At 51.8% G+C, this 22,972-nt stretch overlaps 2 protein-coding genes across 3 annotated transcripts in view; one reads left to right on the top strand and one right to left on the bottom strand.

Annotated features, from left to right (window-relative positions):
* Positions 1 to 22,972, bottom strand: part of cog5 (component of oligomeric golgi complex 5) — a 26,988-nt gene continuing 4,016 nt past the window's right edge. Inside the window, exons 7-22 of the mRNA XM_049007907.1 lie at positions 14,171 to 14,301; positions 7,232 to 7,391; positions 6,926 to 7,038; positions 6,715 to 6,792; positions 5,970 to 6,051; positions 5,030 to 5,234; positions 4,082 to 4,243; positions 3,613 to 3,712; positions 3,370 to 3,480; positions 3,080 to 3,142; positions 2,692 to 2,795; positions 1,804 to 2,041; positions 1,647 to 1,723; positions 998 to 1,124; positions 727 to 806; positions 1 to 470 (exon numbers count right to left, since the gene is read on the bottom strand). Coding sequence (XP_048863864.1) covers positions 359 to 470; positions 727 to 806; positions 998 to 1,124; positions 1,647 to 1,723; positions 1,804 to 2,041; positions 2,692 to 2,795; positions 3,080 to 3,142; positions 3,370 to 3,480; positions 3,613 to 3,712; positions 4,082 to 4,243; positions 5,030 to 5,234; positions 5,970 to 6,051; positions 6,715 to 6,792; positions 6,926 to 7,038; positions 7,232 to 7,391; positions 14,171 to 14,301 — 1,943 coding nt within the window. The 3' untranslated portion in view covers positions 1 to 358. The remainder of the gene's footprint in view (positions 471 to 726; positions 807 to 997; positions 1,125 to 1,646; positions 1,724 to 1,803; positions 2,042 to 2,691; positions 2,796 to 3,079; positions 3,143 to 3,369; positions 3,481 to 3,612; positions 3,713 to 4,081; positions 4,244 to 5,029; positions 5,235 to 5,969; positions 6,052 to 6,714; positions 6,793 to 6,925; positions 7,039 to 7,231; positions 7,392 to 14,170; positions 14,302 to 22,972) is intronic.
* gpr22a (G protein-coupled receptor 22a) lies at positions 17,675 to 22,842 on the top strand. Of its 2 annotated transcripts, XM_049007911.1 has the most exons (3): positions 17,675 to 18,130; positions 18,921 to 19,612; positions 20,384 to 22,842. In XM_049007911.1, exon 3 carries the CDS (start codon positions 20,388 to 20,390, stop codon positions 21,663 to 21,665), a length of 1,278 nt encoding a protein of 425 aa, XP_048863868.1. In that variant the 5' UTR covers positions 17,675 to 18,130; positions 18,921 to 19,612; positions 20,384 to 20,387; the 3' UTR covers positions 21,666 to 22,842. The 2 variants fall into 2 exon arrangements, with proteins under 2 accessions (XP_048863868.1, XP_048863869.1); XM_049007912.1 differs by lacking the exon at positions 17,675 to 18,130 and having other exon boundaries at positions 18,382 to 19,612.

A 22,972-nucleotide genomic window follows, 5' to 3' on the forward strand; every position in this document is an offset into this window, starting at 1 on the left:
ATGTTTCATAGTTATTTAATTCAAAATCAGTTTTTCCCAGAATGCACCTGACAACAACTCTGCATACTTAAATATAGAACCAAGGTAATATTACTGCTCTTAGATAATCAAACAATGAATATAGTATAGAATTTTCATTAAAGACCCTCTTTAGAAAAATCAATAGCTTCCATCAAAATGGGCAGGTTTTAAAAACAACTGATACCAACTACTTTTCTAGTAATGCATGTTACTGTAGCTTTCAGTTCATTATGTTGCAGGTTCAGCAACACAGTTTAATTGTAGCTTTTTAATAAGGATCCTCCCTTCCAGCAGGGGGCGCATTTGACCCAGGAAATGTTCCCACAGCAGTTCGCACCTACACATTCGTAGCAGCCTTCTGCAGCAGATGTAGCATTATGGGATACACAGGGGCGAATTCCTTGCCCTGTCGCGCCCTCACCTCCTGCACATAGGCCTCCAGGGCCGCCCTGTGGAGACCATACGCACATGCACACTGTTCAGCGACATCACCTTGCACAAACTCACAAACTGCCACAGAAAAATCAAGTCAATACTAGACGTACACACTTCGTAAGAGGCTATGCTTAAAGTTTCTGCCATTTTTATTTTACTTCTCTAGAGTCTGCCAGTTTGCTGTAAGAAATCTTCAACCGTGCGGCCATGTTAAGTGGTCTGAGTCCTGCAGCTGAATGCCATCCTCTCAGGCCATCACATATACTGCACCTGATAAGTGTGACCCGGTCCTTCTCTGAGGGGTGGTCATCCAGCCACTGGGAGTAGCGCGCTATGGACCACTCTGCCCTCTAGTGGAGACAAGAAAGCCCATCAGAGAGGTTCATTGTAGAGTGATCTTATGACAGAGCCAGAGTTTGTCCAAATGTGGGAGCAGTGATGCAGAGCTTGAGCAATTAGAGGTATATATAACTGCTCAAGTATAAATGCACATGTATGACACTAGGGGGCGACACTCCAGATCGGCCTCCCCATGACATACCTGGTGGGGGGACTTGAGTTCCGGGGGGGCCCGGGTGAATAGGAAGTGCAGCATGGTGCTGTAGGGGATGAGATCGCCCACGGCCTGGCTATTGGCAATCAGCTCGCTGGTCTGGAAGAGCAGTGGCCTGCGGGGCGGTAAGCGGCCATGTGTCAGCAATGTTAGGGAGAAGATGGCTGGGTCAGCGTCACCCTCCAACGGTGTAGAGGCAGCGCCAACCAGAGGCCCTCCACGCCAAGGTGCATCCCCCATGGCCCCCACACAGCGGTCAGAGATATCGCAACAGACAAAGTGACGGGGAAAATGCTCCCCGCCCCCCTCAGCTACCTGATCTGTGACAGTGTCGACCAAAACCTCAGCTGTGTCTTAGATGCTGTACGGACTCATTTTGCCCACTAGAGGGCAGAAGTTCATAAGCCAGAGGAGGCACCATGATAACTTGATGGATGAGAGAAAACCGCAGGCAGGGCACCAGTGATCACTAATGTGTAACACAGAGTGAGAAGCAAACAAAGGGTTTGGGCCACGGGGAAAAAAAAAAAATCTGTGAACGGCGCCCCCTGCAGGAAGTGGCTAAAGGCGACAGAGATGATGGGTGAATAGATAGGGGTGGAAGGTCAAAGGGCAGGGTTGCTTGGTGAACGCTAACCTGAAGGAACGTAACAGCCGATAGGGTTTCCCCAGGTCCGAGACGCGCCTACAGAGCGGAGCCACAGCGAGCTCCATCTGAAACACAGGAATGCATGTAGTGAGCTGGTACAGGGTGGAGGGCACCGCCTTCAGGCCGCCGGGGCGCCCCCCCACACCTGCGCAAAGTCGGCCGCCAGCCGCATCTTGCCCCCCTCCCCCAGGGGGCGCAGCAGGCTGCCGTGCCGCACGAAGAGCTCGATGGCACGCTGGGCGATGGCTTCTGTGTTGTCGTAGATGAAGTCCAGGCACTGGAAGTGGCAGAAGTAGTCGCTCATGACACGCGAGATGAAGCCCTGCAGCTCCTTCATGTAGAGGGAGCAGGGCACGTCGGGCTTGGCGGCGGCGGGCAGGGACCTGGGACCGGACAGGGAGAGCGTTCTCATTGGCCCAGACGCAAGCGCAGATCTAAAACACTCTAAAGACAGCACATTCCTATTGGCCAGATGGGGGGAGGACTTAAAATTCAATACAAGCAGTACGTTCTCATTGGCCAGACAGGGGGCAGGCATAAAATGGCACACAGGCAGCACATTCTATTTGGCCAGATGGGGGGGAAGGGCTACAAAATGAACAGAAGCAGCGTGCTCTCATTGGTCAGACGGGCGTGGGCTTAAAGGGCACACAGCCACTGGCAACTGTCATCCCAAGGTGCAGAGATCAGCCCTTGGCTTTGCATTTATGGCACGCCCATTCAAACACAGGGCAAATGCACAGCACGCCCATTCAAACACAGGGCAAATGCACAGCACGCCCATTCAAACACAGGGCAAATGCACAGCACGCCCATTCAAACACAGGGCAAATGCACAGCGCGCCCATTCAAACACAGGGCAAATGCACAGCACGCCCATTCAAACACAGGGCAAATGCACAGCACGTCCATTCAAACACAGGGCAAATGCACAGCACGCCCATTCAAACACAGGGCAAATGCACAGCACGCCCATTCAAACACAGGGCGGCGCTCACTCAAATGCAAGCCATGACAGAGCCGGACCACTCACCCAGAGAAATCCTCCTGATGCAGAGTAATGATGATGGCCTCCACGGAATCGCTGACCGACTGGAGCAGAGGCTGGACCGCCCCGCCCATCAGGGCCTGGACCTCCTTTAACATGGGGAAAGGGACCGATTTCAGCTCAGCTCTCCCAGCCCCGGACCCAGCTTCCCCACCAACGCTAGGCCACAGTGATCTTACGCATGATGCATTCAAGTGTCACTGTGATAAATCGGTGACAAATTCTATAGGGTCTTACGTAGCATCATACATAACGACAATTCTAGATGCAGTAAAACAACTAATTCTCAGTCATCAGTAATTTTCACAGATGAGGGATTATTTCAGCAGTGATTTTGCCCTTCAGAGGACAGGTCTATCGGTCGGACAGACACCTGCAGAGCCACAGACAGGGACTGCTCCGCGACCGGTGGAAAGGAACTCAGTCCGGACACCACCTGCAAAACAAGGACAGGTCACTGGGGTCAAAGGTCGACACGCCAGACAGTAGGAGGGGTTTCATTTGATGACAGAGAAGCTGCTGCCACACAGATAAGACACACTGATGGAGGGAAGGACATGAAGGAGCGCACAGCACGAGAAAGACCCCAACGTTAACGCTGCCCCCAGTGGGGACAGTGCCTCAGCACACACGCAGAGTCAGGGTGGGCAGGATGAGGCCTACCTTCTCCACAGCCTGATGCAGCTGGTACAGGGAGTTCACCACTGCCAAGTTCTGCCGCTGGCCTTCAGTCAGGGGCCCGATCACCTGGCTGGCATCGCCCTGCGTACAGAGCTGCAGCAGGTCGGGGGGGGGGGGGGGGGGGCAGGGGGGTTACGAAGGAGAAGAGGAACAAGAAAGGAGGGCTAGTGAAAGGAGAAGGGCACAGCGGTGTCATATTTCCCATCATGCACTGCGGTGACTCACCAGCTGCTCCGATTTGACGCAGAAGAGTTGGACAGTCTTGGCGACATTCTTGGCCACGGCGAGAGTCAGGCTGGGGTCCACGACTGCTACATTCAGCTCACTGCACGGGGGGAGTTAAAGCATGTCAGGGGACAGTGCCACGTGACCAGGGACGGATTACGGACCGGGCCAGCGGGGCCGCTGCCCGGGGGCCCTTGGGGTGCAGTAAATATTTATGGTAAAGCAGTCTAGATGAGTGATGGGGGGGCAAAGGACGAAATCCCTTTTCTGAATTAGTAGCGCTTTAAAAATCCATTTTGGGGTGAAAATGCATGAATTTGGGGTCCCTCTGCGAGCACTGCCCTTTGGGCCGCTAACAGACCATAAAACACAGAGGAGCCTCCTCTTCCCAGCCTCATTCCAGGTCATTTCACTGCCGACCCAGAGCCACACCCCCAGCACACCCATACTACCCCCCCCACCCCAGTACCTGGCTATGGTCTTGATGATGCTCTCCAGCTCGTCACTGGAGGGGGGGTTGCGCCCCCCTTGCGGGAACACGAGGTTGATGGGGTCAAAGAGGCGGGAGAGAGACTTGGATAGGTAGGCGGCTTCATAGGGCTGTAGGGAATCCTTCAGGGCTTTTTCAGGGCTGGGGGGGGGGAGATATATAGGTGTGTGTATATATACACAGAGAGGGTGAGAGAGAGAGAGATTGACACAGACAGGAGGAGGGAGGGAGAGAGAGAGAGAGAGAGAGAGAGAAGGAGAACAAACAGGCTTTAGCTCCCCACAGCTAAATCTGTCAGCAGCATGAACCAGAAACATTCATAGACTTACTACCTATTTTAAACCTCAAGAACAAAAGCCTCAAATGTCACATCTGACTGCTGCACATAACTCATCTGGCCGTGGTTGACAGGAGACACCCAGCACACTTCAGCAGGAACCCAGCCACCCAGCGAGCAAGCAGCCAATAATCCGTGAGATGTACACAGACATGTGTGACGGCGGGAAACACGCATGGCTCGCAGATCCAAAGGGAGACTGGCTGAAGTCCGGGATTATTAAGACTCCCAGATGCAAACTAAAACCAAAGGCGTTTCTGCTGAAATGCCATATACCAATATGCCATATACCAATATGCCATATACCTATGTACAAGTGTACTGTGAGTGCATAATAAGCAGTCAGTTTTAATTAAATACGTATTAATATAACACCCGTGCCACACTTCATGAACGTGATTTAAGAGCAGCTCTGCTCGACAGCGCCTCCTCAAGGCCTGGCGCGTTGACAAGAAGTGCGAGCATGCCGACTGCAGGACGGCAAGGTTCAACAGCAGGGGCCCTTCCTGGGATTTGAACCAGTGACCGTCAGGCCATAGACCAGTGACCGTCAGGCCATAGACCCCTGCCCCCCACCGTGCCCGGCTTACTCATAGTCCTTCTTGGCCTGCATGAAGATATCCTGAGGCTCCAGGTCCACCATCTGCAGCTCAGCCGGCTGGTCCAGGCCCCCACCGCTCGTCAGCGCCCCCTGGATGCTGGCACTGTACTGCTGCAGCCGCTTCCACAGCTCGTTGTAGAGGCGCAAGAGTTTGGGGTACTCGCCCTCCAAGGCCTGCTTCAGGAAGGAAGAAGCTGGGGGTGGGGGGGGGGGGGGGGAGGCAGGTCAGATGACCTACGACACTCCGATCACCAAACAGCCATGTGTGTAGCGACTGAGATGGGTGGGCGGTTTCGTCGGAAACATAACAGCCTGCAGACGTTTGTTTTCACAACATGACACTGTTAACGTCGTTAAGAGAACCACAGCAGGCCACTGCGACGGATTCGTCAAATTCAGGGTCATCTGGCGGTCAGAAGACTCCCTTAAAAGGGGCTGTCATTCACGTGTTTACCCAAAAAGGGCATCAAATGGCACTGCCAGGCAGCTCGGTGCTCCCTGAACCAGAGGAGGATCACACTGCCTCATGCGAATGACACTTCTGTTACAGACAAATAGGCCAATGCACGGCGACAGGGTTACGAATGTGGTCTGGAGAGAAGGATGTCACAATAAACAGTAAGAAAAGGGAATTCAGCTGCTGTAATACGACAGGGGAAGGAATGGAGAGGAATGGGACAGTCAGACACTCCCCACAAAGGGATCGATTGGAGTGGCTGCGGACCTGATGCATGCTGGGAAAACCATGCATTCAGAATGTGGTAGGACATGGGTATGGAACAGCCAGGTATCCAAACGTAAAACAAAGAACTGGAGTATAGCGGTAGGAAAACTCCTGCTAGAGCAGGGCCACCACCATTCTGAAAATGACTGCTTGGGGGTTTGTGTGTAGCTATTTCCCCCTGTGAACACAAAGGGGCAACACTCACCAGAAGAAGCCTTCTGGAACTCCGTGGACAGGATCTGTGTGACGGCATTCCAAAAGGTGTGCATGATGTCTGTCTGGCCATCCTGCGGGACGAGAGAGTGTTTCACACAACGCGTTTTAGATAGAGACAGACAGAATCAGGACAAATCACTAACAAACCTACACTTAATGGCTGATAAAAAAAAAAATATTAAAACGAATGCTCCCCCCCCAACCTGCACAGACACACGCCCCAGGAGCCTGGGGGCCTGTTCTGGATCTTGACGATTGCATGGCGTCAAAGTTCAGGTCTTCAGAACCCTTTGTACCACGTTCTTGCATGAAGCAGCTTTCTAAACCACTCGTCATGTAAGCAGACAGAGTGGAGGAGACACTTCGTAAGAGGAGACACCACAGCCACATGCCGAGGCTTCTGGGAATGAAGGTAGGGACACCATGGAGCAGAATACGAGATTCTCAAGAGTACTCTCCCCCTCGCAGGCTGAAGACGTCCAACATGGGACACTCAATGTCCCCCCTGTCTCCACTTTCAGGGTCACACAAGTCAAATTAATGATAATAACCTCTGACTGTTTTTTTTAGCCTGTATACTGCACCACAGGTCAGACAACGGATTATCGCATTGAAGGTGGCTGCTGGTGGCCTGGGAGATGAAGATACAAACAAGAAAGGACCCTCAGCCCAACCCCAAACACGCTGATAAGCCGCTGAGATGGTCAGCACCAAGTGGACCCAGTGAGGTTCACCTTGACGATCTCGTCTATGAAGCAGATGTGTGTGACTGGGTCCCTCTTCTTGGTCAGAACCTTCTGGAGGTGTTGTACCTGTAAATGCAAAAAAATAAAATAAAATAAAATAACCCAAAGTGTGAGCCTTGTCGCAGGCTGACCCGTAACCCCACAACCCGCAGCAGAGCAGCGAGCAGGAACCCATGGGATGGACTCCAGGACACGGTACCTGACCACAGGCCGCACAGATCTGATCCAGAAGCTTCTCAAGGTTGGTCCAGAGGGCAGCCCTGAATGCAGCCGTGTTGCCTGGGGTGGGCATTGCAGCACGGCCTGGCCCACCTGGACACCAGAAAGAAGCACAAACAGAACCGAACCGACACAGGTCCACATTTCAGTCTTTGCAGAAGCATCACATAGCCGGCTTTGCACTGAGCATTTAAACCATCCAATGAGGAGCCCTATTCCAGGACTTTCGTACTTTATTTGAATAATACACAAACTTGTAGTGTTTGCACCCCGAAGACAGCATCACCTCTAGCATTTCCAGGCTGGGTCAGCACTCGAATATCCAGCGCCGTGGCTACATTCTCCTCCACGGAGAGCCGGTAGCCCTCCACCACATTGGTTATGGTCTCCCGCAGGCTCCCCAGGTTGTAGAAAACCTGCAGTGCAGTGCCCACCTGCGTGGGGTTCTGGGAGAGGAACGGACAGGTTGAGTGACTCAGGGATACCAGGCTGGAGGCCAGAGTAACACTGTCCCTCTGAGGCCTTTTTTTTGGGGGGGTGGGGGGTGGGGGGTGGAGAGTTCATGAAGAGAAACCAGTCTCTCGGATCTTAGATGATGGGGGGCTTGTAGGTTAAAATGTTGATACAAACCATCAGCCAAGCAAGACCTAAGAAAGTTCCCATATGGAGACAGAGGCCCATTTGGGAAAGCTGAACCAGTTCCAGACCAACACAGGGATCCAGAGCCCTAAAGACAGAAGCGTCGTACAAACCCATTGCTGGCTGGGAAGGAGCAAAAATCAGGAACACCGAGTACCTGGTACAGGTGTACTGGGGGCAGGGAGGGAGCAAAAATGTGAACTGTCTGGGGTCAGGAGCGATTACAGCTCCCATTAACGAGCAAGCAGGAGACCACCATCGGCACGTTGCCTCTCTGTGGAGAGGCTCAGAGTTGCGCAAGTCCCCCATAGGAAGTGCAAATCGAGGTCAGTCTCTCGTATTCCCCGCCGCTCCCCCAGAGCCACCCCCTCCGCCTTAGGGGACATGTGCAAACTAGTTTAAAGCGCAAAGTGAAGTGTGCCGATCCGTAAGATGGAACGTGCCAGATCAGTATCCCAACAGAGGGACTCGCCGACCAGCTCCTCTGACTGCCAACCAGCAACCCCGCACCAGGGCATACCCTGCTCCTAATCACCAGCACCCTCCGCAGAAGAGACCAGAAAGCAACTCCCAAGGGTCTCACATCAGGCACAGGCCACACCCCAGCCCAGGTAAATGTGTCTGTTTTTAGCCATTTAAGGAACATGGCCTTTAAACCCCATATGTTACATTAAACACACCTATAAAAAAACCCAGATAACAGGAGGAGTAAAATTATCTGGGGTGGGATTTCAAACAGAGCACTGGGCACAATGACCCTCCAAAAGGACATTAAAAGCTGCACCCTGGGCTTGTCCTCAATCTGCCTGTCCGTCCGTCCGAGTTTTGCAGAGACGTATCCGGTCAGAGGTAAAGAAAGCGCTGTGCTGAGATGACCCATATTACCGCTGGCCTGCATGTTTGACTCAAACAGCAGTCAGAGGACCAACTAGCAAAGAACTTCACGTTTAATTTGTAAGAGCTGTCAGAAAAACAGCGTGCACGGCATGCAAAGCCGGCTTGGCCCCTGAGGGCCATCCTCAACGTCCTTCCCATTTGCTCGGATTTAATCAGCTGGATCTGTCACACGGCCACAGGCCGTGGAGAACGTCAACGTTCAATTAAACATCCAACTGCAGCTGATAAAGCTCGCTGGCACTCGTTAATCCCCAACGCGGTGGCACTGCGGCTGATTGAGCCTGGCCTTCCGTGACTGTTGTGGTCGGGAACCAGACGGCAGAGGGAAATAAATCGTAGATGAACCTAAAGGGATGACAAACGACCCAAGAGGGAGCTTCAAAAGGTGTGTGGAGCAAGCGGCTACTCGAAGATTTAAAATTTCCATTATTAAGTGACAGGAGGCTTAACCAGGGATGGGAAAGATGAACACGGCCAGATATTCTGAACAACATTCAAGCCAATGAAAAAGCAGGGACGGCTTTATGTTTATGCAATATCACACGAAGCACTGAAACCGGGACACATAACAAAACATCTCTGCTCAATAAAGCACACATTACTGAACGAACTGTGCCCAACAAACGGGATGAATATGAAATCTCCGAACTGCGCCTTATCCCACTAATTTTTAAATAGCTAAAGCCAATTTCACACCTAATGGGCTCATTACCATGGTCTCGGCTGGAGAGTCTCACAGGTGGGGACCCGCGGAGCCAGTGCGCTCCACACTCGGCAGACCAAGTCTGCTCAGCTGCATACCAGCAGCAAAAATTGCACTCATTTCACAGTGAGGTCAAGTCTGAGGGACCAAAGGTGAAAGGTCAGAGAAACCAACATCTCAACATGAGCAAGTCTTACGGTAAGACACAGACTAAGACCATACAGAACAAGGTGGATGTTTATCCTGAACTACTGTCTGCAAAACTACCTGTCAGTCTTGTGAACACCTGTATAGTGGATTTGCGCACACGCCCACAACACTGAGCAGGCCCCTCACTGTACAAAAAAAAAGACCACTGACACCAACACGGACATGATTACTGACACCGACAGTAGCGGCCGCCCCCTTCAGAGCCCCAATCATACCATCAGGGTGACATGTCTGCACTCATCCGAGTGCAAAGCAGGGAGCAGAGCATAGAGGGAGAGCCAATCACGGAGGGGACCACAGATCCGGGGATACACGACGCCGCTCTGGGAGAGGCCCTGCAGGACCCGTCAGTCTCAGCGAAAACAAGGTGAAGCAATTACTCCTCCCAAAAGCATTCCAAGAACCCAAAGCCCCAGGCTCTGACCCCAACCATAACATTCACTTTTCAAACCGGAAGGAAGCTCCCAAGCCATGAACTCCCCAACCCCTGCCTGTGCAATCCCGAGTCCAGGCACACAAACAAGGTACGGTTTCCAAAAAACACTCGATCAAAGTCATTTTACAGCTAGAATCTCAACACCATCATCTAAGCGGCACAATTCCACAAATCAGGCATTTCCACCCTGACTCCATTTGATTTCTGAAACAGAGTGTCTCTTAACACTCCTACCCCAGAGCGCTTAATGTGAATATGGAACAGAATTTCAAATCGACCTGAAGACAATTATCATCACAAATGACCTCAAAAGCAATTACGGGCAAAAAACTGACACAGTACAAAAACCATAGAGGTATCAAACAGGCCAGCATGGAAGGGAGTCTCAAACAGGGTTCACCTGGAGAGTATGCCATTTTCTCTGCTCTGTACAAGAGTGATTTTTAAAAACCCAAAATCAAAATCACACCATGTAATAGAGCAGGAGTGGCACACAATAGTGTAATTTCATTCAGGAAATTATGGTGAAGTCTATAAACAGGTTCACTATCACTCAGAGCCATTACTTGTAAACATTTAATGGAGCGGCTTCCCAAGAGGCACGGTGTTTGGACAGCCACGTCCATCTCTCCGTCATTGCAGGTGATGCTGAAAGGTTGGAAGGGGGATGTGATCATGAAGCACCCAAGAAAGGTCAGGAGGACATTGTCACCTGGAGAACCAGCGGCCGCACCTTCAGCGAAGCCTCATTTTCCGGCCACACTCTCATTCGCAGCCCAGTACATTCTCCGCAGCACCCTAACCCTTGCTGGGGGGTGGGGGTCTGGATCCTCCCCTTGAAGAACCTCGGCCTTTGCCCATCCCCATCCAGCAAAAGCTACCCCCACCTCACTCTTCTGCAATAACACACCTTCTCCACTTTTAACATCCAATCTTCTCTACACTGAAAAAAAATACCAATGTCACCATGGTGATTCAAGTTACACTGGTGCAGTATTTCACCATTATACACCCAAAAACCCATATTCTGACAATCACAGATGCCCCCTCCCTCAAATTAGGGACTATCCACCATAAAAATAAGCATTTTCCCAGAGACAATGGCATAATATTTCTCTATCCAATAAGAAACGCTACTGACAGATTCTCGTGTGTTACGAACTACCTTCTTGGGGGGCCTGGAGGACATTTAAAATTATCTTTAGCAAATAAGATCTTAAAATAATGAGGAAGGAGTGCGTACTCTAGAACACCAGCATGACACATTATCATTAACCCACTTTTTCCACCGAGAAGCTGATTTTAAGAGGAGTACAAAACTAAAAGTCCTGCATCATGTCTGACGTTGATATTTTCATTTCTCCCCTTACTGGGCTAAAACAACATTCACCCAGTCAAACCCCATTACTGCAAAAGCCGTCCCAGCAGGAGACACCTATTCTGGACATAAACAAGCCTGGATCTGCTTTCATAACCAAGTGTGGCTTATCAGGGTGGTGACACGCTGCTGTATTCATATTTCACAGGAGAAACAGCTCAACCCTGATGATAGAGGCTCAATACCAAAGATAACAGCCAACACATTTTATGGAAATTACGAGTAAATGAGTATAGAAGGTACTGAAGTGGTGTCTGAAATATGGGACTGCTTCAAAGAGAGAGTGGAGATTCGGTGCAGCATGATATCATATTCAAACAGATTAAGCAGCCAATCAAATCATTAAAGGAACAAAGTACGAATTTCGAAGGCTTCTGGAAGGCAGGTACTGGCGCCATGAAATTAGTACCAGGCAAGGAAGTATGAAGCCCAGGGGCTTCGTAAGCAAACGACTTCACAGGAAGGTAACCCCGCCCCTCCCCTCCCCTCCCCGCCCCTCCCCTCCCCTGTCCCCAACGAGCAGGGGGGGGTTAAAGCCACAAGACAGAGCCAGGCAAGAACAGACAGTCCCTGCTTGATGGTGCTAAACCAGTTTGATGGTGGTACTGGGAGAATGCATTACCACCTCAAAGAAACTCTTAACCCCTTATGCTCTGGAGTCCAGATGAAAGATTCCTAGAAAAGCTGGGGGGGGGCAGTTTTGGTCTTTAAGGACATTTTTTTATTCTTCGTAACCCATGCAGAACAGGGCAAAGTGCACAATACACATGGCAGAGCTACAGACTGGCTTGGGCTGTAGAGGATCACATGGAGTCATCAGCAGAGCTGGGGCCTGAACTACGAAGCGGCTACACAACTGCGACAAGTGATCTGACAAGTTACCCCGATAAGGCAGTAACCCCGTTCTGTAGTACAGGCCACTGGTGCAGATTGAGGGGATCAGTTCAGCCTTTATAGAACTGAGGAAAAACTCATATTTGATATCTGAAAGTTTTTAAAAGTGCCTCCTGGTTGCTTCAGCAAATGGACATTTTTCACATTAGAAATTACCTGTCCCAGCCCACTGCCCCCCTCCCCGTCTCACGGACATTTACGGGGGGGGGGGCAGCCAGCTGAGACTGCCACGTCCCAGACTGCCCCTACCGTGTGTGGTATGTACCAGGGCAGCTAAATATATCTCCGTGACGTGGAGTCCTACAGGAAGCAGGTTGAAGGTCTGACCTGGAGACAGTGATGGAGCACCGACTGCAAGCGGGGGGGATTGGCTTTCAGCTGCCAGAATAACAGAAGCACCCAACATGGTAAAATCAGGAACCTACTAAAGAGCAGGACGCCCTGTGCCTTCAGAACAACATGGGTCCTTCTTGGAATGCTGTCAGTACCAGTACTGAACCATGGGAGCTGGGATATTCCATCATTCTTCAGGAAAAGCCTGCATTTCTTTGAGGGACAGAGCAGGTGGGAAGGGACTTCAGGCTCTGTGCTCCATAACTTCCCATAAAGCATCAGTAACACGTACATCCGGGGTCAGGGAGGCCACAACGATGTTTGACAACATCCTGGTACTCACGAAACCATGAATTCAGAGCTCAGTTTGGTTAGTGGCACGTAAAGGGGCGTCATCCTGGAATATGAGGATACCTCATGGAAACCACAATCAGACCCGTCGTGTAAAACGGCACCATTTTCCTTGGCTGTTATACGATCGCACAGAGCATACGTCAATCATAATGATTCCCCTTCTACCTCATTAAATCATGGGTTCAAGGTTTTACACTCTGAAAATGTAGTTGCGTGTTTCAGTACTGTGGCCTGGGATACATTCCACTTCCGAGGAAGAGTGAAACCACAAACTCCAGCTTTTTCGTAAAGCTATGATGTATGAAAGACCCGGGTTACTATGCTATGAAAGTAGCGGGTTACTATGCTATGGGGTCTTATGAGCTGCACAAGGCAATAAAACATCCATCCATCCATCCATCCATCCATCCCATTTTAGGCTGAGTGCTGATTCAGCTCCCTAGAAATTGTTGAGGTTGTACTTTTGTGGAGTTCAGCAATTATGTTTGGCGACTAAGCGCTACCTTTTACCGCTGAGCCCAGCTACTCTTCGCAGAGGCAGTTTGTCCGGCGTGTCCCATCATGACTTCACAAATAACTCCACAGGTTTTGTGACCGACATACGAACCGGACGTCTCACAGATCACAGTGCTGATGGTCAGACCTCATCTACAGCTGACCTACAGCCCAACACGCCTCGCCCTTCTTCCACAGCAGGGGTCACCAACCTTTTTGAAACCGACAGCTACTTCACAGGTACTGAGCCATACGAAGGGCTACCAGTTTGATACACTCTTCTTTAACAAATCTGCTCAGTTTACCTTTAGTTACATATTACTATTAATGATACTCATCTTTGTGAAGACGCTGTTCATTTTCAAATCTATATAAATGCAAATGTGATTAAAGAAGAATAACGACAGGATAAAATTACATTTTAGACGCCGCTCACTGGTGAGTTCAGCTATTTTTAGAACAGGTCCGCAGGCAACTCATGTGGTCTTTGGGGGCGTCCTGGTGCCCGTGGGCACCATGTTGGTGACCCTTGTTCTAGAGGGTTAAATCGTCCGGTCCCTGTACAATTATACAACAACACGGTGAAGGGAGCAGGGCTACATGCACAAACCATCAAAAGGCGACACTGAGCAGAAACAGACTCAGCCTCCTGTTTCCCACAGACCGGCTTAGTGCCCTGTAATCACACACAGAGCCATTTACCCTCATCAGTGGCTGGCAGCAGAAAAAAAAAAACAAACACAGATCGGACAGGAGAGGCCCTCAAAGAAGCAAGATGCGGAGAAACCATTAGGGTGACAGCACTGATATGGAAACCCATGGCTGCTGCAGTCAGTACTAACAGGCGGAATGGGCGGGGATGGCAGGTGTGTGAGAGCTGCCTTACCTGGATCTCCATGCCCTGCTCCAGCAGTCTCTTGGCTTGGTTCTCCACCTCCAAACGGGCCCGGCTTATGAACAGGAGGTCATTTTCGATGACGTCGATGCCAGACAGGTCAACACCTTGCGAAAGGTAGTCTGTCGGAAAAGGACAAAAATCCCAAAATGTTGATCTCCGGATATCCAGGAACAGGCGATGGTTACTCCAGCTCTACGGTACGCAGACATAACTCAGCCGTCTCACATTCCTTATGTCAACGCGCATAGAGGGTGCCTTCGATTCCGAATTTGCTCCAGAACTGCAACCTCATGGAATGCTGCCCGTTTCCTTGGCGATGGCCTAAATTACCCACCATTTGATAAAGTTTCATTTTGAACATTCCTACATTATGGAAAAGGGGGCACATCCTCCCAAAAGTCCTCGGCATGTCCCCCTCGCCCCACAGCTCATTGGCTAAAGGCAGCATGTTCAGCATGTGATCATCTGCCTGTTATCCTGATAAGCAAACCCACAGAACACATGGATCAGGTTGGTTAGGGCTCCCAACTCCAGCTCGTAGGACATCGACATCAGCTTATGAGTAAAAGTGAGACGCAGTAGAAGGCATGGACAGCGGGCTGAGTCTGTCAGGGTCCTTCTCTCTGCCTCTCACCCATAATGCAATGCGATGAAGCTCCATAAACCCCAGTCAGTAGAGATTTGGGGTGGTACAGTACCAAGAGGGAAACCCTGTCAGGATGAGGAGTGAACACTGTACTCCTGGTACTCAGCTACCACTCAGAACTAACATTTTTTTTACTAAACTTTCAATTAAGCCACTTGGCTATTCTGTCCCGGGAGAGTTATGACCCCCCCCCCCCCCCCCCCCCCGTAACTGAGGGCCCACTTCTCATGGGGTGGGCGGGAGTGCTCTACTGATTAAGTGCCGTAATAAAATCCTCATTAATTGCCTACCCATGGGGCGTGCTGGGGGGGCAGAGAGGGTGCCCCGGCAGCTTTGGCACAAACGCCACGTCTCTGATAAAGAACTGGGACTTTAAGAATTCAGTGGGTCCAGCGATGGTAGGGAAGAGGACCCCCACCCCCCCGGAAGCCCATATCTCTCCTGCCTCACAACTCACCATTTTTACTGTTTATTGCAAGCCTGAGAAGGAGAGGTACAAAGGCGGATTCAGTGTATGACGACCTCAACAAAGGGCTCTGACACAAAACCACCCGGCGCCTCCTATAAAGGCAGGATAAACTTTAGTGCTTATCACACAATCCCTGGCTGACCCCGTTACTTCAAACTGTACGTCACTTTGGATAAATCTGCTAAACAAAATGTTTAAAAAAAGTACATGATAATTACATTGAGATTTACATTCATTAACCAGATGCTTTTATCTCAAGCAACATACGAGTGAAGCAGATGTTACATTACTAACATACGGCTGTATGCGGGACCAGCGACCAGGACAGGACAGCGTTCGTGCACGAGTGAAACGGGACGTCGCGACAGAGCACCAGAGGGACCTGTGTGATCTATTCAGAAACAGCGTCGATTCCTAGACGAGCAGCCAGTATTTGCAAGAATCAGCAACCTGGGGGTGCAAGTAGACACAGGAGACATGACTGACACCATCTACAGTTCATCCTGGGGGGTAGGAGTCCATCTCGCACTGGTCAAACACCTCCCCCCCCCATGCCAATCAGAGCCCCTGACTCTGCTGATGTTATTAACCGTGTAGAATTGGCACAAAATTGGCTACAGTGGGCATCAGAGGTGCAGGGACCGGGCCAGTGTGTGATCCCGGCTTTGTGCGATTATCTAACCCTGATCTTCCTGTCCGACATCCGACACAAGACGGCCTCCTTCCCGTGGCCGTGACAGCACAGCATGGTGGCGATCCCCCCCTCCTCCCCCTGCAGTGGCACATGCCAGGCCCACAAAGGAGAGGGCCGTCCCACCCGGTACAAACCACGGCTTGTTCTCCACGTCCGTCTGAAAGCGACAGACTGTGTCAACTCAAGAGTGAGATAAAAAGAGGATGGGAACAGGAAAAAAGAACAAAAGGTATTAGCTGAGAGGGGGAGAAGAATTCTACTGGTCAGGAAAACTGCAGAACAGAATAATAAAGCGCCAGTCACCAGGGGAGGGGGCGCGTGGATTTTCTATGGGTGTAATTGACCCCCGATTACACAACAAAATTACAAAAAAAATAAGTCAGGATGGTTCTACATGCCACCCGCCGAGTACACAGAAACCCATCTGACCATTACTGTGGCTCCTCTGATTGGGGGGGGGGGTCATCAGGACATTAACATATCAGTTAACCCCCCAGCCACTCAGAAGCCCCCAAAACACCCACCCCCCAAGTAAGACCCAGCCAAGCACAGCAGCCAAAAACAGAACACACCTCAGAGCAGGAAGCCGGGAATATTAATCGCCCCCATGACATTTTAACACACATTCCCACTGTGCGCCGTAACACTCTGAGTTTAGAACCCATGTCCCGGAGAGAGCGGTACCTATAAAAGGAATACGTCATCAGAGGGGCCCATTGCCTAAGAGCCTTCCCAAAATGTACTCTGAAGAGGACAGAGAATTTTCCACATCTATCTAAATCGACAGCACCTGAGTCTAAAACTCAGAAGTGCGATTTTTATGTCCCCCACCCCAAATTCACTGTCTTCCATAGTTTAATGCCAAGGATGCTGCGGAGACCCCAATCACAACCACCACCCTTGCCACAGCATGCACCAAACGGGGAGGGGATCGATCACTCATCACACCCCACCCCTGCTACAGCAGAGCCAATCAGTAGGCAGCAAATATAGCATCCTGTGTGATTTATGGACAAAGAAGGGAAGCCTGCTTCTAACAGAACTGTGTGCATGTTATTACACACAAGGCTTGGTGGGGGGCACTGTGATCAGACCAGCAGGGTTTGGGGTCTAAGCCTCACCAAGCTTTCTCAGATCGCCCCCCCAATGGCCCAAAGACCATGACTCATCCTGGGGTCTACGGATCCCCTGCAGAGTTTGTGAGAAGACAGCTGAACGTGTGCTCAGGGGCGCCTCCTGACCGTGCTTCCCGGAACAGCCTCCAGGTTCACATCTGTGCACAGAGCCAGCGGCCGTGAAAAGGTGCAGAGGGACCATTCATTAGTGAAAATACACAGAGAAGGTCTTTCATTTTAGTAAATGGTGGGTAACTTCAAGTATTCGTAATGTCAATTGGCCTTTCCTATGAGGTGTAACAGCATGTGCAGATCAGTACTGAAGACTTCCTGTCTCAGTCAAAGCACCATCCGGGCACTATGCTAATGCTACATTAAAAGAGTACGATTCAAAAATCATTTCTGATCAATTAATCAGCAAGCTAAACTCAAAGAGCCCTTTTAGCACCCGCTGCAGATATGAACGCATGCTGGTGGTTCCAGTGGCCTCAGCATCTCAGCAGTCTCCAGCCAGATGCCTCTGCCGCAGACTCTGTACATCAGAGACACGAAACCGCAAAAAGCACGAGAAGATTGAGGCAACCGCCACCTCTTCAGAGGCGCCAGGGGAGCAGGAGACATGATTAACAGAGAGGGCGGGGCCTAATTAGGGATGACCAATCAGGAAGGGCTAGATCTGTTACGGGGGACCAATTGGAGCAGGGGGCGGGGAACGACGCTGAGCACCACAGTGAGAGAAAAGAGGGAAAGAGCATCAGAGCAAGGGCGGGGGGGAGGAGAGAGAGAGAGAGAGAAGAGAGGAGTTTGTCATACGCTCTACAGGCAGACAGAGACCGATGAGGAGGCAGGACGGCCAGAAGTCAGAGCAGGGGACAGTGACGGAGGGACAGTGACGGAGGGACAGCGTGGGGGGGGCAGCACTCCAAAAGGCGTCAGGGACACAGGAGCCCGCCGCTCACCTCCTGGGGGACTAAAGCGCCACCGATGGATTTTGGAAGAACACCAAACAGCGTGATGAGAGACGGTAAGAACTTCCACACGGTCGAGGGCAACGGCACGGGCCCCTACAGGCACATACATTAGGCCAGAGGTCACAGGAGCATCAGGGTCTGTCAGTCACATCCACACATGTACATGGGATTAACATGCTCACATAGCACAGTGCGCAAGCCACACTGCCCCATGCACCGAGGGGATCCTTACCCATGCTGCAAGGTGCGTAAGCCACACTGCCCCATGCACCGAGGGGATCCTTACCCATGCTGCAAGGTGCGTAAGCCACACTGCCCCATGCACTGACGGGATCCTCACCCAGGTTAACTCCCTCCACAGACAGCAACAAAAGGTTAGAAATGGATGAACAAGGAGTGATATTCACTAAGTGCTGCAGGCGAAGCCAGCCAGATGTTTACCAGAGAGAGGTTGGGCAGGAGGAAGAGCCACTGTGTTCAGATAACCCTTCTGAGGGAGAATAATACCCTTTGGAAATGTAGGCATACAGGGCAATATCACTGGGGCAACACCCACCCCAAACGACGACCCCGCGATTGGAACAGCGCAGACAGGTTTGATTCACCATTTTCAGTGCAGAACTATACACTTGCCGATAAAACATATCAAAGAAGGGACATTTCTACACCTGCATGCCAATGTAACAGACAGAACCTGACTCCCGTTAAGAGCAAATGAAGGAGGCTGCCTGTTTCCCACAGCGGTGCTGGGAGGATGCAGAGGAATACGAGTCCCCATCCTATCCTGCATTACGGGGTCAGAGGAGCCTCCAAATATCCTTTACACATCTCTCTGTTCTCCAGGCACCCCGGGCAACGACGGATGATGCAAGCCTGAGCTGACATCCCACTTCCACCCGTATAGACTTCGGGACGCCCGTTCAGCACAAAGATGCGCGCCTGGCCGGTCCTGCCTGGGTGTCACAAGGGCCACTCCCAGCTAACTGAGGATTCGCCACCAAGCCTCCCGGCTAGGCAGCAGGAGAAGAGTCGAGGATCTCTCCTTTGTTAGTGAGGAGTTGGCGGAGAATCAGGACAAGCAACACCCTCATCCGCGCGGGGACACGCAGGCAGCTCTGGGCACTAAAATTCCAAAGCACGCCACCGCTGAACACTTTTAACTCCGCCACACGGACTCCATGCTACTCAACCTCCTGCTGCTGATAGGACGAGTCTGGAATCTTGTTTTCTGGGAAGTTCCTGCGGATGACGGGATTTGGCGGCTCCCTAACCTGAGGTGCGCTGCACCTCTTTTCGTTACAAGCGCCCTGCATCTTTCCAGGAATCTCATCCCCTGTCCTACGTTCGACAAGACAAACCCAGATCATCCAAGGCCACGTCACAGCGGTTGGCTGTAGGCCCTGCAGGGAGGTTGAACATCTCTCCTTTTTTACTTGGAAAACATGGCGAGTTCTGAAGCCAGCCCACCCGGACTTCGACAAGCCGGGACAGGACCATCTGCCCACTCCTGAGGCGGCTGCGTTCTGGGGAGGGGGGTAAGTCACTGGTGGGGGTATGGGGGAGGGGAGAGTGAATAAATCATGGGCAAGATAACTAATTATACGGAGATAAACATGGAGAAGCAACACAAACCAAAATGCCGGCCCTGATAAATTATGCAAAGTTTCCAAGAGGAGCCTATGCAAAACACCAATTAGCACATCAGCATGCTCAGTGCTCAATTACACTCCATGACGATTCAATTAACTCAATTGTGACACACAAGGTCAGCTACTGAAATAACCCAAGCCATCTTACGTCCGTCTGTTAGCTTCCCTAATCTCACGGCTTTCCAGTTCTGCTCCCCCCTCCCTGAGAGGCAGCCACTGTCAAACCACCGCACATCCATAAAGGATTCCTCTCACGGGCTGTACGACAGGCTCCGCTCATCCCGCTGAGTTTCGGGTAAACATCACGCTGCTGCTTGCAAAACATCAAAACGGTGCACAGACCACAAACACCACACGAGGACATCGCAGCACCACGGCAGCAAGGAGCACACTAGGAGCATAACTGAAAACAAATACCGAACGGCAACAGGCGGTACTGCCACAACCCCAACATTTATTAAACACGGCTCGTGACATTAAGCGAGTTAAAAGAACCTCACCCAAACACATCTCATTATGCGTCTCCATGGAAACACTTCCATATTAAAACTTGCTCGTCCTGGTAAGAGAGAGACTCATGCATGCATGTGTACAACATGGCGCATCAAAGGTAAAAACGGGTCACGAATGAGACACTGTGCCCTCTCTTTTGCACAGGATAATGTTCATCCCCTCTGATCCGGAGAGAGGAGCCACCATGAACAACGTCACCACGAGCAACGACACGGAGTCCTTGGGCGCTGGCGCCAGGCTGGAGATGAAGTACCCGCTGAGCTTCCAAGTGGTGCTGACGGGCTTCCTCGTGCTGGAGATGGTGCTGGGCCTCAGTAGCAATCTGACTGTACTGGTGCTATACTGCGGCAAATCCAGCCTGGTCAATTCCGTCAGCAACGTGGTGACGGTCAACCTGCACGTGCTGGATGTGCTCATCTGTCTGGGCTGCATTCCACTAACGGCCGTCTTGGTGCTGCTGCCACCGCCGGTGGCCTCTGGGGCGGCGCCGTTGTGCTGTTTCCACGAGGCTTGCGTCTCCTTCGCCAGCGTGGCCACAGCCGCCAACGTGCTGGCCATCACGCTGGACCGCTACGACATCTCGGTGAAGCCGACTAACCGCGTGCTGAACATGCGCAGGGCCGCCGCCCTGCTAGCCGCCGTGTGGGCTGCATCTTCCTTCAGCTTCCTGGTGCCCTTCATAGAGGTGGGCTTCCTAGGGGCGGAGCATGCCGAACAGAACAGGACAACAGCAGACTGGTATTACACCGAGCCGGGCCTCTACTACCACCTGCTGGCCCAGATTCCCATCTTCATCTTCACCGCCGTGGCCATGCTCGTCACCTACTCCAAGATCATGCAGGCGCTCAACATCCGAATTGGCACCCGTTTCCAAGCCAGCCAGAAGAGGAAGGCATGCGCGAGGAAGACGGTCGCTATGACGACACGGCCAGACTGCACGGACGTCCCGCGCCGCCACCCCATGCTGGGCATGCGTGCGTCTGTTTCGGTGATCATCGCCCTGCGCCGGGTGGTCAAGAGGCATCGGGAGCGGCGCGAGCGGCAGAAGCGCCTCTTCCGCATGTCCTTCCTCATCGTTGCCACCTTCCTGCTGTGCTGGACGCCCGTCACCGTGCTCAACGCTGTCATCCTGATCGCGGGCCCTGGGAACGTGACGGTGCAGCTCCGCCTGAGCCTCTTGGTCCTGGCTTACGCCACCACCGTCTTCCATCCGCTGCTCTACGCCTTCACCCGGCAGAAGCTTCAGAAGGCCCTCAAGGGCAAGATAAAGAAGCGGGTGGTCTCTGTGGTGGAGGTTGAGCCGCCACCCCCACTGAACGACCCCGTCACCCACAACTCATGGATCGACCCACAACGGAACAAAGTGGTGACTTTTCAGGATGACCAGGTCAGGCAGAAATGCTTCTCGTCCAGAAATGCTGACTGACCTAATCAATGTGGGCAATCCTGTTCATAAAATCTGTAAATGTACCAAAATGTACAGCTCCTGCAAAAATAGAGATTTATAACTGTAATAAATATGCCGGTTCTGTGGGTCAAGCCTATTGCACAGGGCTCCCCCTGCTGGCCATACACCTCGCACATGCCACGTGCACACGCACATAAGACAGGTGTAATTCCGGGTATAACAGACACGCTGTGACATGACAGCCACAAGCCGGGTCACAGCCAATCACAGACACATATGATTTTTTTTTTTTCCCCACATTTTGAACCTTGTACCATGACAGTGACACTTACTGCAGGACAGTAACCGGTAGCCAATTGGTGGCATTGGGGTCAGCAGAGCATCTTACTGGGGCAAGAAGGCCGCTAAAACGGGCCACCCTGGAGAATGGGAAGGTGGATTCACATCTCCGGGTCCACAGACTGGAACCAGCCACCCCCCCACTCCTACCACAAACAAACCGCAGGTCCAGCTCCCCATTATCCATCTCACCCAGAACCATCCCCAAAGCTAATCCGAATGCAGTACTGTCCCGCACCTGCCCAGCTCTCCTACCGTCCCGAAGCTGATAACTTGGGGTCTCCCCTCCCCCATCCCCAATGTCCCAGCATGCACCTAAGCACCCTGTGTGTACTCCCTCCCCCAAGTCACAAACCTTCATTTACACATTTACTCATTACATCATGCCCCCTCCCCCCAAGGTTTACCAGCTAGCCTTTAAAATACTTTTAATAACAAATATTGTTGATGCCCGAACCGTAGTCCTGCTTGACACTCTCACACTGCTCCTGGGTACCGCAGGTGTGAGACAGGATAGGGATTAACAGACATTTGGGGATTAACTGGGAAGGTGTTCTGGTTCAGGCTGGGCGAGGAGAGGATGGGGGAGGAGAGAAGAGGAGAGGATGGGGGAGGAGAGGAAAGGAGAGGAGAGGGCATCCAGCTTTCCAGCAGCTTCCCGTATAACACCGGTGTCACACTGGGCTTTCCGGAAGCATGCCTCAGCAGGACTCCATGGCAACATCATCCTGCTTCCACAGGCTACGCCGCCTCTCCCGTGCTTTTTAGACAGCAACCTTCACACGCCCACCCTCTGCTCCTCAGCTCACCCCCTCCCCCCCACAGCAGAGGAAGCAGCAGAGGGGAAGGGAGAGAATGGAAGGTTAAGATCAAAAGAAACTAAGTGTGGCAACAGAAATGGGGGGGGGGGGGGGGGGGCAAGCCTAAGCGTCTCTCACAGCACATCAACACAGTCAGGCCAGGTTGAAAGGAAGTCCCCCCCCCCT

This window comes from Brienomyrus brachyistius, chromosome 3 (assembly GCF_023856365.1).
Source record: "Brienomyrus brachyistius isolate T26 chromosome 3, BBRACH_0.4, whole genome shotgun sequence".
Classification (NCBI taxonomy): domain Eukaryota; kingdom Metazoa; phylum Chordata; class Actinopteri; order Osteoglossiformes; family Mormyridae; genus Brienomyrus; species Brienomyrus brachyistius.

Bases quoted from the DNA above. Each gene is read 5' to 3' on its own strand.
- gpr22a (XM_049007911.1), top strand. From the start codon at position 20,388: ATGTTCATCCCCTCTGATCCGGAGAGAGGAGCCACCATGAACAACGTC.